This window comes from Xyrauchen texanus, chromosome 30 (assembly GCF_025860055.1).
Source record: "Xyrauchen texanus isolate HMW12.3.18 chromosome 30, RBS_HiC_50CHRs, whole genome shotgun sequence".
Lineage (NCBI taxonomy): Eukaryota > Metazoa > Chordata > Actinopteri > Cypriniformes > Catostomidae > Xyrauchen > Xyrauchen texanus.
The window spans coordinates 27,398,921-27,411,700 of record NC_068305.1 but is presented as its reverse complement, the minus strand read 5'-3'; the positions used below and the strand labels follow the sequence as shown (position 1 = coordinate 27,411,700).

The window sequence follows — 12,780 nt, the reverse complement described above, 5'->3', positions numbered from 1 at the left end:
TTACCTCAAGGAGCTTTTTATACCTGATCTAATTAATTTTGTTGGTGTAACCTAATGTATTCAGGTTGAGTCAGTGATGTTAAGAAATATTTTTGTTTTGAAGCACATTTTTTTAGGTGTCTGTCATTAGTATATCATAAAATGCCCCAACTGCCTAATAGATATCAATGAAATATATTTCCTGAGAAATCAAACCTGGTTCTTTGGCAGCAACAACAACAAAAAAACACTCGGGAATGGCCCATGCTTTTTAGCCAGTCAGAAAAATGGCCAATTAAAAACTCTGTCTGCTTGTGAATCATTGTGCATGTTGGGGTTTGTTGAGTAAAGGGTGGGGTTTTGGTGAGAGGGTGTGTGATTCAAGTTTGCAAAATGACAGAAGTTAGCAAAACAGAAATCGCTTATAGAGGCCCCATTGTGTTATGTAATAGATAGGCTGCATGTGATAGCAGGCTTACTCTCTCATGTTCTTGTAGTAATTTATCTTTTTTCCTCCTTTTCAGTAATCCTCCATTTTTTTTCATATAGCTTTGTTTCTGCACTGCCTTTCTCTTTTATGTTATATTAAATGATGGAAAATACATGTTCATGCTGAACAGTTTATACATCCCACTGTCTTGGCATAAATTTAACCTTTCCATGACACAATCTGGAACTTAGATTATATTGAGGAATCCCTGCAAAGGAACATCATCTGTAACCATTTTTTGCTTATACATACACCAGAATACATCATTTATTTCAGTTTTACATTTTGTGGATTCTTCTCTGTTACTATGCTCTTTTATAGGCTACATGGTGCACAGTGCATCCTATGACGACGTCCTGAATAACAGGTGGTCAAGCAGACCCTCAAGTGAAACACACCTTCCTGTTGAGAACCTCAAGCCCAATTCCAGGTGCGTTCCAGCACATTCTCCTATAGGAGACATGCACATTGATTCAAAAATCTACCCAACAGTTTTCATCAACAAATACTCTAAGGTAAACCTGGCATCAACATGCTGAGATTGAGTGATGGCTTTGATTGCTTGTTTGTATTTGTACACGTATACACCGATCAGCCACAACAGTGGAACCACCTGCCTAATATTGTGTAGGTCCCAACCCGCATATCTGAATAGCATTCTGATATTATATTTTTCTTTGTTACTTTAGTCTTTGTCAGATCGAACAAGTCTGGCCATTCTCTGTTGTCCTCTCTCATCAACAAGGCATTCCTATCCACAGAAATGCAGCTCACTGGATGTTTTTTGGTTTTTGGCACCATTCAGAGTAAATAGAGACTGTTTAGAGACTGTTGTGCACGAAAATCCCAGGAGATCAGCAGTTACAGAAATACTCAAACCAGTCCATCTGGCACCAACAATCATACCATGGTCCAAATCACTGAGATCACATTTTTCCTCATTCTGATGGTTGATGTGAACATTAACTTAAGCTCCTGACCCGTATATGCATTATTTTATGCACTGCACTGCTGCCACACGATTGGCTGTTTACATAATCGCATGGATGATTGTTGGTGCCAGACAGGCTGGTTTGAATATTTCTGTAACTGCTGATCTCCTGGGATTTTCACACACAACAGTCTCTAGAATTTAATAAGAATGGTGCCAAAAACAAAAAACATCCAGTGAACAGCAGTTCTGTGGACAGAAATGCCTTGTTCATGATAGAGGTCAACAGAGCATGGCCAGACTGGTTAAAAAAAAAAAAAATTGTACAATTGTGGTGAGAAGAATGCTATTCTGAGATGCGGGTTTGCACTGTTTTTGTGGCACGAGTGGGACTACACAATATTAGGCAGGTGGTTTTAATATTGCAGCTGATTGGTGTGCATCTGTAGTCCACAATGACCCATCAAACTGACTTCGATGGAAAAAGTGCTCAATAGAGATCTTTTGGGATCACTTCTAAATCATGCTTAATCCAAGAAATGACATGCTAGGTAGCTATGTGTGAGGGTTTCTTGCATCCAAACCCATAAAATCCTGGAAGACTTGCATCTCTATGCACATACATGCATCAGTTGCAAATTGTTTAGATGACAGAATGTACATTTATATGAATGCATCATTTATCTTTTTCTGTCAAGTTGTGCAAAATTGTCTTGGAGTAGTTACAGTAAGTGCAATGATGTAAAGTTAATTTTCCCAAATATCTTTTGCAAAGTCTCAAACTATCTCTGACATGATAGGTGATCAGATGTAGTAAAAAACATTTAAAACATCTAACAGGTTAAGTCATGGGAGCAAATCTAATGGGAAAAAATTAGCTTTGACATTTTGATGATAATGTGTTCTGTGCTGCAACCTGGTCTCATAGTGAAAAAGTTTACTCTGTATACTGTACATTGTTGCAAAACTTGTTAAACGTGTCTCCAGATACAATTTCCTGCAGTTTCCAGGTGAAATGAACACTAGTGGCACTACAACAACTGTGTGTTTTATTCACTTTCACTCAAATCATTACTTTAATGGCTGATAAATGACTTTATAAATACTTATTCTTCTCTCTATTTCTCAGGCCCTGCTATTTTATGATATTGACACACTTTTACTCAAATTCATCTTTTGAAAAACATTAAATTTGAATGCTTGTATTACAGATCCAACTGCATAAATACACTTATTCCAGAATGAATAGCTTGCATGGTAGCTCACCTGATAGAGCATTGGACTTGAAGGACTGTGGTTTTAGGTTAGTGAGGTATGTTTTAAAACCATCCATCTAAAATTCACCTTGAACCCTCGTCTGAAAACAACACCATTTTACTTGCTTTTGGCGCCCCATCTGGACATTTCACTGGAAACCAGCAGCCAAACTTGATATACAGCACGTAAATTTCATTTCCTGTTTCTGTGACACTTTACAATAAGGTTCTGTTTGTTAACATTTGAGAATACATTAGGTATCATGAACTTACAATGAACAATTGTAAGTTAATTTTCCCAAATATCTTTTGTAATTTGATGCACCCTGCTATATATCTGTTCTTTGAAGTCAACATGGCAAAAAAAAATTTAGATATTAAAAGACACTTACGTGCTCAAGCTGATACCTCAGATAGGCCTGCGAACCAGGGACTCGGTTTGGACGGTGCGGTGGGGGAAATCCAGCGGCAGCTGGTGAGCATATCTGTGATACTGACGAAAGTTGTTGCTGACTTAGAGGATCTTGCTGTAATATGTTGATCGATTACGACAATGGAAACTAAATCCCAGATTCTCGTGAGTTGGTCACAAGAATCGGGGAAATTGAGAGACACATCGATTATCTGGAGTCATCGGAGAGGGAATTAGCTGCTAATCTTCTAGCAACCAAGACAGATTTACGACACGTTTGTGAAAAACTGGAGGATTTGGACAATCATAGCCGGCGAAATAACGTCTGAATTGTTGAAATTCCTGAGCATGAAGAAGGCAGAGATAAGGTGAAATTCCTAGACGAGCTCTTTCCAAGTCTGCTTGACATAGCAGGCCACAAGATGGAAATCGAGCAAGCTCACAGAGTTTCTCGCAGATCGGCTGAGGGAGAGATCAATTCTGGCCAAATTTCTGAGAACATCTGATAAAGATTTCTTGTTTCAGAGATCTGAGTATTTTTTGCAGGACATTGGAATGATTAGGTCATCTCCTGAACTCATGAAACAGCCAGCTCACTGAACATTCATTTGACTGTCTGAGGAAACTGAACGGCTTTATTTATTTATTTATAAAAAAAAATACAAATTGCCGGTTCCACTAGCAGCTGGAATTTGTTTTGTGTAGGATCCTAACTTCGAGACAGTTTTGTGAATGAATCTACACATTCTTTGTGCTTATTCTGCCTATTGGCAGGAGTTTGTTTTATATATATAATCTTTTGTTTTGTAATTCTGTCTCACAAAATTTGTATTGAAACACCAGACTTGAGTTTGAGAACAAAGTTGTCACAGGGGCACTTGTAGGCATACATGGACTGTTTGAGATTAGAGGGATGGACGCTGGTTGGCGCTATTGTGCGCGGGGTTAATGCACAAATTTTTCTTTTTTCTGTTTGTTTGGTTTGTGGGGGAAGTTCAGTTTGATTGTTGCACAAATGGGGAATGTGGTCTTTATACTATATATTTTGAAACACAATCTGTTTTTTCTAATATGTCAAAATCTATGTCAAAATGTTAATATGAGTGGACTGTCTCTCTCCACGTGGAATGTGAATGGGTTGGGGCACCTCACCAAAGAAGGAAGGTTATTTCTTTTCTTAAACGTAAGATATATGATATAGTGTTTCTTAAAGAATTACATTTTTCCCTGTAGGAAGCTGAAAAATTTGGGAAGATATGGGGTGGGCATATTTTCTTTGTACTGGCTCAAGTAAGAGCACGGGAGTCATTACATTAATAAGTAAACATCTACAATTAAAATGTCTCAAACAGAATAAAGATAAATTAGCAAGAGTCATTATAGTTTTAACAGCAATTCAGGGGAAAATGTTGATTTTAGCTTATATTTACACACCTAACGCTGATGATCAGGGCTTTTTATAGATCTTGAAGGGATGTTGCAAGCCACTGACACCCCTCATGATATAATATTGTGAGGATACTTTAATCTTTTGATGGACTCAGTCCTTGATCATAGTGAAGCAAAAGTGTGTAAGCCCCCTAGATCCACATTGATGCTTCACAGGATGTGTAGAAATCATGGTCTTACAGATATTTGGAGACTTCTGAACCCTTAGGGTAGGTACTATAATTTTTCAGTCCATCAATAAGATTTATTTTAGAATATATTTTTTTATACATATCTAAGTCCCTCATTTAATCTGTTGCCGATTGCTCAGTTGGAAACATCTTACTCTCAGATGACACACTGGTGAGTTTAGAGGTGTTGCCACATTTGGAGAAAAATAAATCATATAGTTGGCGCATTAATGTATCCCTTTTGCAAAATCCTGATTTCCAAATAATTTTAAAGGTTGAAATCCATGTTTATATGGAGACCAACTTGTTCTCAGTATCCTCAGTGGGAGTGGCTTGGGAGGCACTTAAGGTGGTTCATAGGGGTTGAGTCATACAGTATATTCATCAAAATATGACCAAATAGTCCAATATATTCCAAAACACACAATTCATCAGTCATTCATCAAACAATCCAAAGCATGAGAACTCGTGGAGTTGGAAGAGAATATTAAAAGTGCTGAGACAGAACTGAAGTGCCAAATGTCATCTGATGGCCCGATTGAAATACAGATATAAAACTATTTTGTCATGGAAGGTGATGTATTGGCTATTCAGGACATGACAGTCATACTTCGAGTCAGGGGACAAAGTAGGGAAGCTTTTGGCTAAATATATAAAGCAGAGAGAGTCTTTTTCTACCATTCCCTACTTTGTCCCCTGACTGGTGGTGAAATATTTACCTCAGTCATTGATATTAATAATGCTTTTAAAGGATTCTACCTTGACCCGACTGAACAAAAAAATTATCTTGATTCTGAGATAACCTTGGAGGAGCTTTACGAGGTAAATATTTCTATAAGTTACTGCCCAAGATTTTGTTTTATTACTATGCATTCAGTCTTAGTCATTTGGCTAATTGGTCACTTCCACCTGAGAGAGCCCCTCCCAGGAAGTTCTTGCCCCCATTTTACCCTTGCAAAGCCTTTCTATTAAACTAATGGGAGAAGTTAAGTCACACCCTGTTATCTCACATTTGCACGCAGTATGCACAAAAGTGTCCAGAGTGTTTAATTTCAGACATTTATTGTCTGATATAACATTACATTAAATGTTGCCTTGAGCCTATGTCTGAACCCAAAATTACATATTAATAAGTCCCCTTTCTGCTGGTCAGAGTGGATTGTGAGGGAGGTTACTACACTCAGTGACCTATATGAGAGTGGAGTGTTGAGAATATGGCATCTTTTGAAAATATGGTTCAAAATTGTAGGATTCCAAGATCTCAGTTCTTAAGATTTTCAGCTGCACCACCTGCACCGTTGTGCTATTTTTGGGTGTAGCATACACCCCCTAAATCGGCAGATACTCTGGAAGTGATGATTAATGCTTTTGGAAAAGGTCAGGAGGCATCAGTGTATTACTCCCTGGTAATACAGAGTCTGTTGGTCAGAACATCTACTTCTCTCAAGAGATTATGGAAGAAAGATTTATATTTGGTATTGGAGGAGGGAGTGTGGACAAGGATTCAAAAAAAAAATTTCAAGTCTACATCTAGAGATGCAAGGGTGCGTCTGAACCAATTTAAGGTTTTGCATCGATTATACTGGACCCACTCTACTGTATAGGATTGGTTTAAAAGACACACGCACCTGTTGGTGATGCCAGTTGGAGGATGGAGATTTAATACATGCCTTCTGGTCTTGTTCGAGGATTCAGGAGTTTTGGTTGAGAGACGAGAATTTAGTTTGCGAGGTCCTGGGCACTCAAGTTCTGTTCTTCCCCAGACTTTGTATGTTGGGTGATGGGGCAGTTATTGATATAGCCGATGGGTATGTATAGAGGTGGGTCCTCACCAGCGTGATGATCGGGAGACGATCATCAAGTAAAATTATATTACTGAAGAATTATTTAACTGTGTAAAAGGTTTGTCTTTGCTCCCTTTCTAGTTATTTCTCCTTCTGTCAGCCTTCTAAAAATTACAGAGGCACCAGCAAGTTTGCTTTTCATTTACTTAGGAATAAGATCACTTTCACAAGAGCTTTAGAAACGGCTATTTTACGCTGTGGAAATTGGTTCATGTGGAACATGTGTTCAAAAAAAGGGACTCAGAGCCTGCCAGCCTTTGATCCAGCCAAAATTGTAATCACATTCTCTGAGCTGTATCATGCCTACTGTCCTGAAGTCACACAGAAATACTGTTGACCACTGCTCTCATGAACCACTATAAAACATTGCTTACCAAGACAACCCCTACCAACATATCTTTGTCATAGTAGATAAGTATTTATTATCTGTCTACTTTTCCAATAGATGTGGAGTATCCTCTGCCTATCAAACCAACCGGGGTTGTCTTTCTTCAATTGGCAGCATTCCATCTTAGGTGCTTTACTACACATATGCATGCATAAACACATGCAGATGTGTGCAATAGTCCAGGTTTGATTTACATTTGTTGTGTTCACTTTCCTAGAAAGGCAGAAGCACTCCATTACCATTAAAAAAACACTTGACTGCATCTGCACTCATTAGAGATGTCAGATTTTGGTTGGTTCCTAAATGTGGAATGTGAGGATGAAGTTATTTTCATTGTCTTATGGGATTAATTTAGAAGCCTCTGTTATTTTAGACTCTGCTGAGCACATTGACTGATGTTTCATAATTCACACATAAAGTGCTAATGAATAATTTCAATGAAATATGAATAATTTGAATAAAATGGGGCAGTGGTGGCTCAGTAGTTGAGGCTCAGGGTTACTGACCAGAAGGTTGGGGGTTCAAGCCCCAGCACCACCAAGATGCCACTGTTGGGCCCTTGAGCAAGGCCCTTAACCCTATCTGCTCCAGGGGCGCCGTATCATGGCTGACCCTGCACTCTGACCCCAGCTTAGCTGGGATATGTGGAAAAACTAATAAATTTCACTGTATGTATGCAAAAAAACTGTGTGTATAATGTGTGACCAAAAATAAAGGATTCTATAATTTTTTATCCCTTTCTGCTATCTTTATAACTTGGCTAAGTAAAAAGTGTTCCCCTTTTCTGTTAAATATGGGGAACAGTTCCTTGTAAGTCAAAGCAACAATAACAAACCACTTGAATGCCATGTCAAGACTGAAGCTTTCAGCCATTCCACAATTTTTATGATCAACAGGACAAGGAAAAACTACACACACATAAACATAAGCAAACTTGCAAAGACACACACAAACACACACACCCAACCTCCCTCTGCTGGTAATGTTCTCTTTATTTTGGTCAGAGTTTCCACGTGGCTGTGCTAATTTGATCCAGCAGTGCTGAATTTATGTCATTAAATGGGTCCTATATTAAACCAAGTGAAGTGTGAGCTTACTGAACAGTCTCTCAGTGGGGAAACAGAAGGCTGCGAGCAATCACTTAGTAATTAACCCTTTGAACTTTATCAGAGTTCTCTTTTTAATTTTTTAACGTGTCTCATTTATCCTCTGAGGCAAAGTATGTGTCACAGTAAAATTTAAGGGGCTGCAGTAGGGTATTGGTCTCAGTGAGGTTTTGTCCGATTGAAAATTCCTTTTTGATGCGTTATGCTCATGCTCACGCTCTCTGACATGCAACCTCTTCTAGTCATTACACTTTGTTAGCCTTTTCTTTTCACCAGAGGCTGATTGTACCATCTTGCAACTTTTTGTCCTTTCACTTCCCTTTTTCTTTCCTTTTCCTTCCATTTTCCTTGTCCTTTCTTTTCTTTTGTTTCCTTTTATCTTTTAATTTCCTTTCCTTAACTTTACTTCTCCTTTTTCTTTCCCCATCCCTTACCGCTTCCCCTTCTCCTTTTCCCTTTCCTTTCTTTTCCTTTTCCTGTCCTCTCCTTTCCTTTCCTTTCATTTCCATTTAATTTTCCTTTTCTCTTTCCTTTCCTTTTCCCTTTCATTTTCTTTTCCTTTGCTTTACCTCTCTTTTTCCTTTTCCTTTCCCATTCCCCTTTTCCTTTCCCTTTCCTATCCTCTCCTTTCCTTTTCCATAACAATTTCCTTTTCCTTCCCTTCCCAACCCCTTCCCCTTCCCCTTCCCTTTATTTACTTTAATGTTCCCTACTGTAATATTTAGTTATAAAGTCCTGACTTGAATGAACTATTATATAATTACAATAATAGGTTTTATACTTCTATGGTTTCACTTTTTGTGTCCAGGTATTACTTCAAAGTTCAAGCAAAAAACATCTTTGGTTTGGGGCCACTTAGTGAAACTTTAACGTATGTCACAGAGTCAGGTAATTCTTCTTTTATTTGAACCCTCATTAAGTTTGGATTTGCAAAAAAACTCATACCTCAAATTGTAAATGTTTTTTTTTTTATACATATAGATGACCCTCTTCTCATAGAGAGACCCCCAGGTATGAGATTTTTTTTTCATTGAAAAATGAATATTTTTATAGTGCTTTTCACAATACACATTGTTTCAAAGCAGCTTTACAGAATATCATACTGTAATGTCTGTAATTTTTTCATTCATCATTACTTAATACTTAGACACATTGCATGACATGCAATGTTCCTGTATGTCTAGAGCTCCTTACAAAGTAACATTTAAAAAGTTCCATCTGCATTCCCAACATGTAATGCTAATATATTGGTTTACAGTTTCCTTAACTAGCTAAACTCGCAAGACTGCCCTTGGTCAAAAAGTGAGCAGCATGGCTTTGCTTGTCCTCCAGCTTGACTAGCACCAAATCAGCACTAACCATCAAAAAACATCCTCAACTAGCATAGAAATTCATGTTGGTATAAGATGGTCTTTTTTTTTAGCAGGATCGTGGTTCTGATATTGACCTACTGTATTGCGAATTATGGTAATCAAAATGGATTTATAAACCTTGTTGGCTTTCATCCCCTCTTTAGGTGGGGAGCCTATCTGGATCCCATTTTCATTTAGGTATAACCCTGCCCACAGTTCCTGTAAAGGAAGTCAGTTTGTCAAGCGCACCTGGTATAGGAAGTTTGTAGGTGTTGTCCTCTGCAACTCATTGCGCTATAAGATCTTCATGGGAGATGGACTGAGAGGTATTGACCCTTCTCTTTCTATTGATTGATACTATTTATCCCTATCAGTGCTATTTGTTTATTGCCGCCATCGAAATGCACTTACAACTTCAAATCTAATGCATTTATTCCACTGTGTCTGTAATCTGGAGCAACCTATTTTTGAAGTGCTGGTGTTAAGCCTAGGGAAGTTTCCATCCAAACCACAGTTTCCCTTAGCTAAATACAATGCACTGTCTGTGGTTTGGTTTGGGAATAGTCAAGCTAGAACTGTTTTCCACCATTTCAGAAACATTCTTCAGCATTGCTGATTCATTTGGCCATGGAGAGGACCACTGCCAGTTCGTGGACTCCTATCTAGATGGAAGGACAGGACCACACAATCTCTCCCTCCACCTATCCACAGCTCAAGGTACTGCAGTGATTTGCAAAGGTGATACTGCCACGATTTGCTACTTGCTAGTTGGTTGCAGGTGGTATTAGAAGGCAGGACATTTTCATTCTAGAGAACATTTGATTGGGCTACATTTGAGTCATTGGCTACATTTATATGGACACCAGAAAGCGGCTTATTGCAAGAAAGCAGGTTATCGCAAGGTTATCTTTGCTATTGTATTCTCTGTTGCTTCGCTGTAATGTACCAGTGCATGTACACAGATGTGAGGGACAGTCAATATTTTACATTGTGTAAATGGGTATAGTTTATAGTGTATGTGATTTTCTCACTGTGCTCCCAGAAATGTTTAATTCTTTCCGCCATGTTGACTTGTTGTTAGGCTCCATCCTATGACGTTTGTTAACCCGGTCTGTTCCATGCAGTGCACTCTTCAAACACCTATCAGAACACCGCTTATGCGTTTAAATGGCCACAATAAGCCGCATTTTCTGAGAGAAAAATGCTGGTAATCTGGCATACCGGGCATTTTCCCGGTAGACCGATGCACTTTGGGGCTGATCAGGGGTGGACTGGCCATCGGGAGTACTGATCGAGCCAGTGGGTCGGCCACATTACGGGCCAAATGGGCAGCGATAAGCTAATATGAGCCGCCGCGTTATGCAGAACGGACCACAAAATGGCGCCGCGATATGCAGAAAAGGACAGCGAACAAGTTTTCTCATCAAGTTTTGGGCCAGTTGCCATGTAAAATCCCAGGCATATTTTTCTTCCCAGTTCAGTCCAACCCTGCCTAGGTTTGTTAAAACGCATTCTCTTAATCCCTTAAATGGCGTAATGAAATCAGCATACTTGTTTAAATTATGTTTCAGGATGGTGCTTTCTGCTAAAACCCTGGAATAAACCATTTTGTTAAGTGCATGTAAATGTGGTCAATGTACATTTTAAATGTGTATATCCGCTAAAGGTTAATTTTGTCAAATTGTAACACTATAATGATGGCTTCAAAGCTAGACATGGACTAAAAGCCACAGAACTCAAGTTATGATTACATGTGTTTTTTAAGACATCAAGGTCTAAAGAGTGTAAAGTGAAGGTCTAAATATGCCCACCTGAGGTTTAATTTATGAGCAAGTTGGCAAAAAAAAAAGTCTTTCCAGTTTTCACATGCAATCAAAATTTGCCAATTGCCCATTTTTTAAATTGAGACCAAGGTGTAACTTGCACATTCATTGGACCCTCTTCCCCTTCATAATTTATAGTAAAGTGAATGTCAACTATTATTTTGACAGATAATGTAAACAAAAGGCACTAAGTGGAAGAAAACTGGGTTGGACACCTTTAAAAATCAAGCTATCCATGCTGGCACTCAATCATTGTATCAAAATGTATTTTTGTGTATTTCAGGTTATTATCGTTCAGATAGACAAGTGCCAGTGAATTTTGGTGCCATCGGCAGGCGCACACCAAATCCTTTTGTAGGCTGGTATGAGTGTGGAGTTCCAATCCCTGGGAAGTGGTAATGAGGAAAATCCAAAAGGACATTTCCACAGGCAATATGTTCTCCCCTTTATTTATCAGCCATTCAAAGAGGTGAAATATTGCTCACCATGGCAACAAAATCTAAATCATATAGCAACTGCTTCTGATGGAAGGAATATAGTACTTTGAATAACACACATTTTTACATATTCTAAATCAAGCACTTTTTTTTTTTAAATCAGTCTGTATATGAGGATATTGCAGCATGTGTATTGAGTTTAATAACAGTGGTCTTTTATTTTATTTCATGTGTTCAGTGATCTAATTGTTTCAGATTCAATTCCACCTGGAACCTTATAGTAACTTCAAAGAAACACAGTAGGCTACTTAAATATCAAAGCACAAAATCAAATGACAAAGGAATGTGTGAATCACTGATTCGCAAATGATGTAACAAATTTTCTGTGACTGATGCAAGCTGTTGTTTTTATAACTTTTTTTTTTTTTCTTTTTTTTTTTCTTACCAAAGGTTGGTATGGAATTATTGCCCATATTAGGGCAGATTGAAAAAATAAAAAAAATAAAAAAATAAAAAATATATTTTTGTTTTGCTCAGGAATGGTTAAAAATTGAATAAAGGTGCTATAGTGAAAAATCTAACTTTTACCTCTTCCTCTGCTATTAAAACTGGTTCTACAGACATTTTTTCAAAGTATATTTCTGTTTAAACTTCATTTTCATGTAGGTTGAGCCAGAACAGTGATATTATCATATCATATATCATATTGTATCATATCATATATAATATCATTTCTCATGTATCATATAAAAATTAGGGCTATCAATCTATCTGTCAATTTTTAATCAGCAGGGAGTAAAGCCGCACTGGAGACTGAGGTTAAAGAGAGCCCATGATGGCCGACCGAAAGAGAACCTTGAAAACGACCGTGGGTCGTGGGCCCAGCGGGCAATGAAAACAACTAAGGGGGAATATATTGTTCATTTACATAATATTTAACATTTGCCTACAGTATGCAGCAATTCATTAAGCAACTGAATTTGTCAATCTGTTGACAACTGATTTATTGTAGGGCTTTTCTAAGGACTCTAATACGGTCCATATATGATTGTGTTACACAATCATATGTGTAATTCTTTAGACTTTATTTTTAATATAATTAATTGCACCGAAGTAATGCTTTGAATCAACAGCCCAAATTAT

At 38.0% G+C, this 12,780-nt stretch overlaps 1 protein-coding gene across 4 annotated transcripts in view; it reads left to right on the top strand.

Moving 5' to 3' along the window:
- The window catches only part of LOC127623747 (fibronectin type III domain-containing protein 1-like), a 58,997-nt gene extending 46,778 nt beyond the window's left edge, over positions 1-12,219 (top strand). For all 4 annotated transcript variants that reach the window (XM_052098229.1, XM_052098231.1, XM_052098230.1 and 1 more), the window contains 6 exons: positions 791-899; positions 8,834-8,913; positions 9,007-9,036; positions 9,542-9,703; positions 9,972-10,094; positions 11,484-12,219. In XM_052098229.1, coding sequence (XP_051954189.1) covers positions 791-899; positions 8,834-8,913; positions 9,007-9,036; positions 9,542-9,703; positions 9,972-10,094; positions 11,484-11,599 — 620 coding nt within the window. In that variant the 3' untranslated portion in view covers positions 11,600-12,219. The remainder of the gene's footprint in view (positions 1-790; positions 900-8,833; positions 8,914-9,006; positions 9,037-9,541; positions 9,704-9,971; positions 10,095-11,483) is intronic.
- The last annotated feature ends 561 nt before the right edge of the window (positions 12,220-12,780 follow it).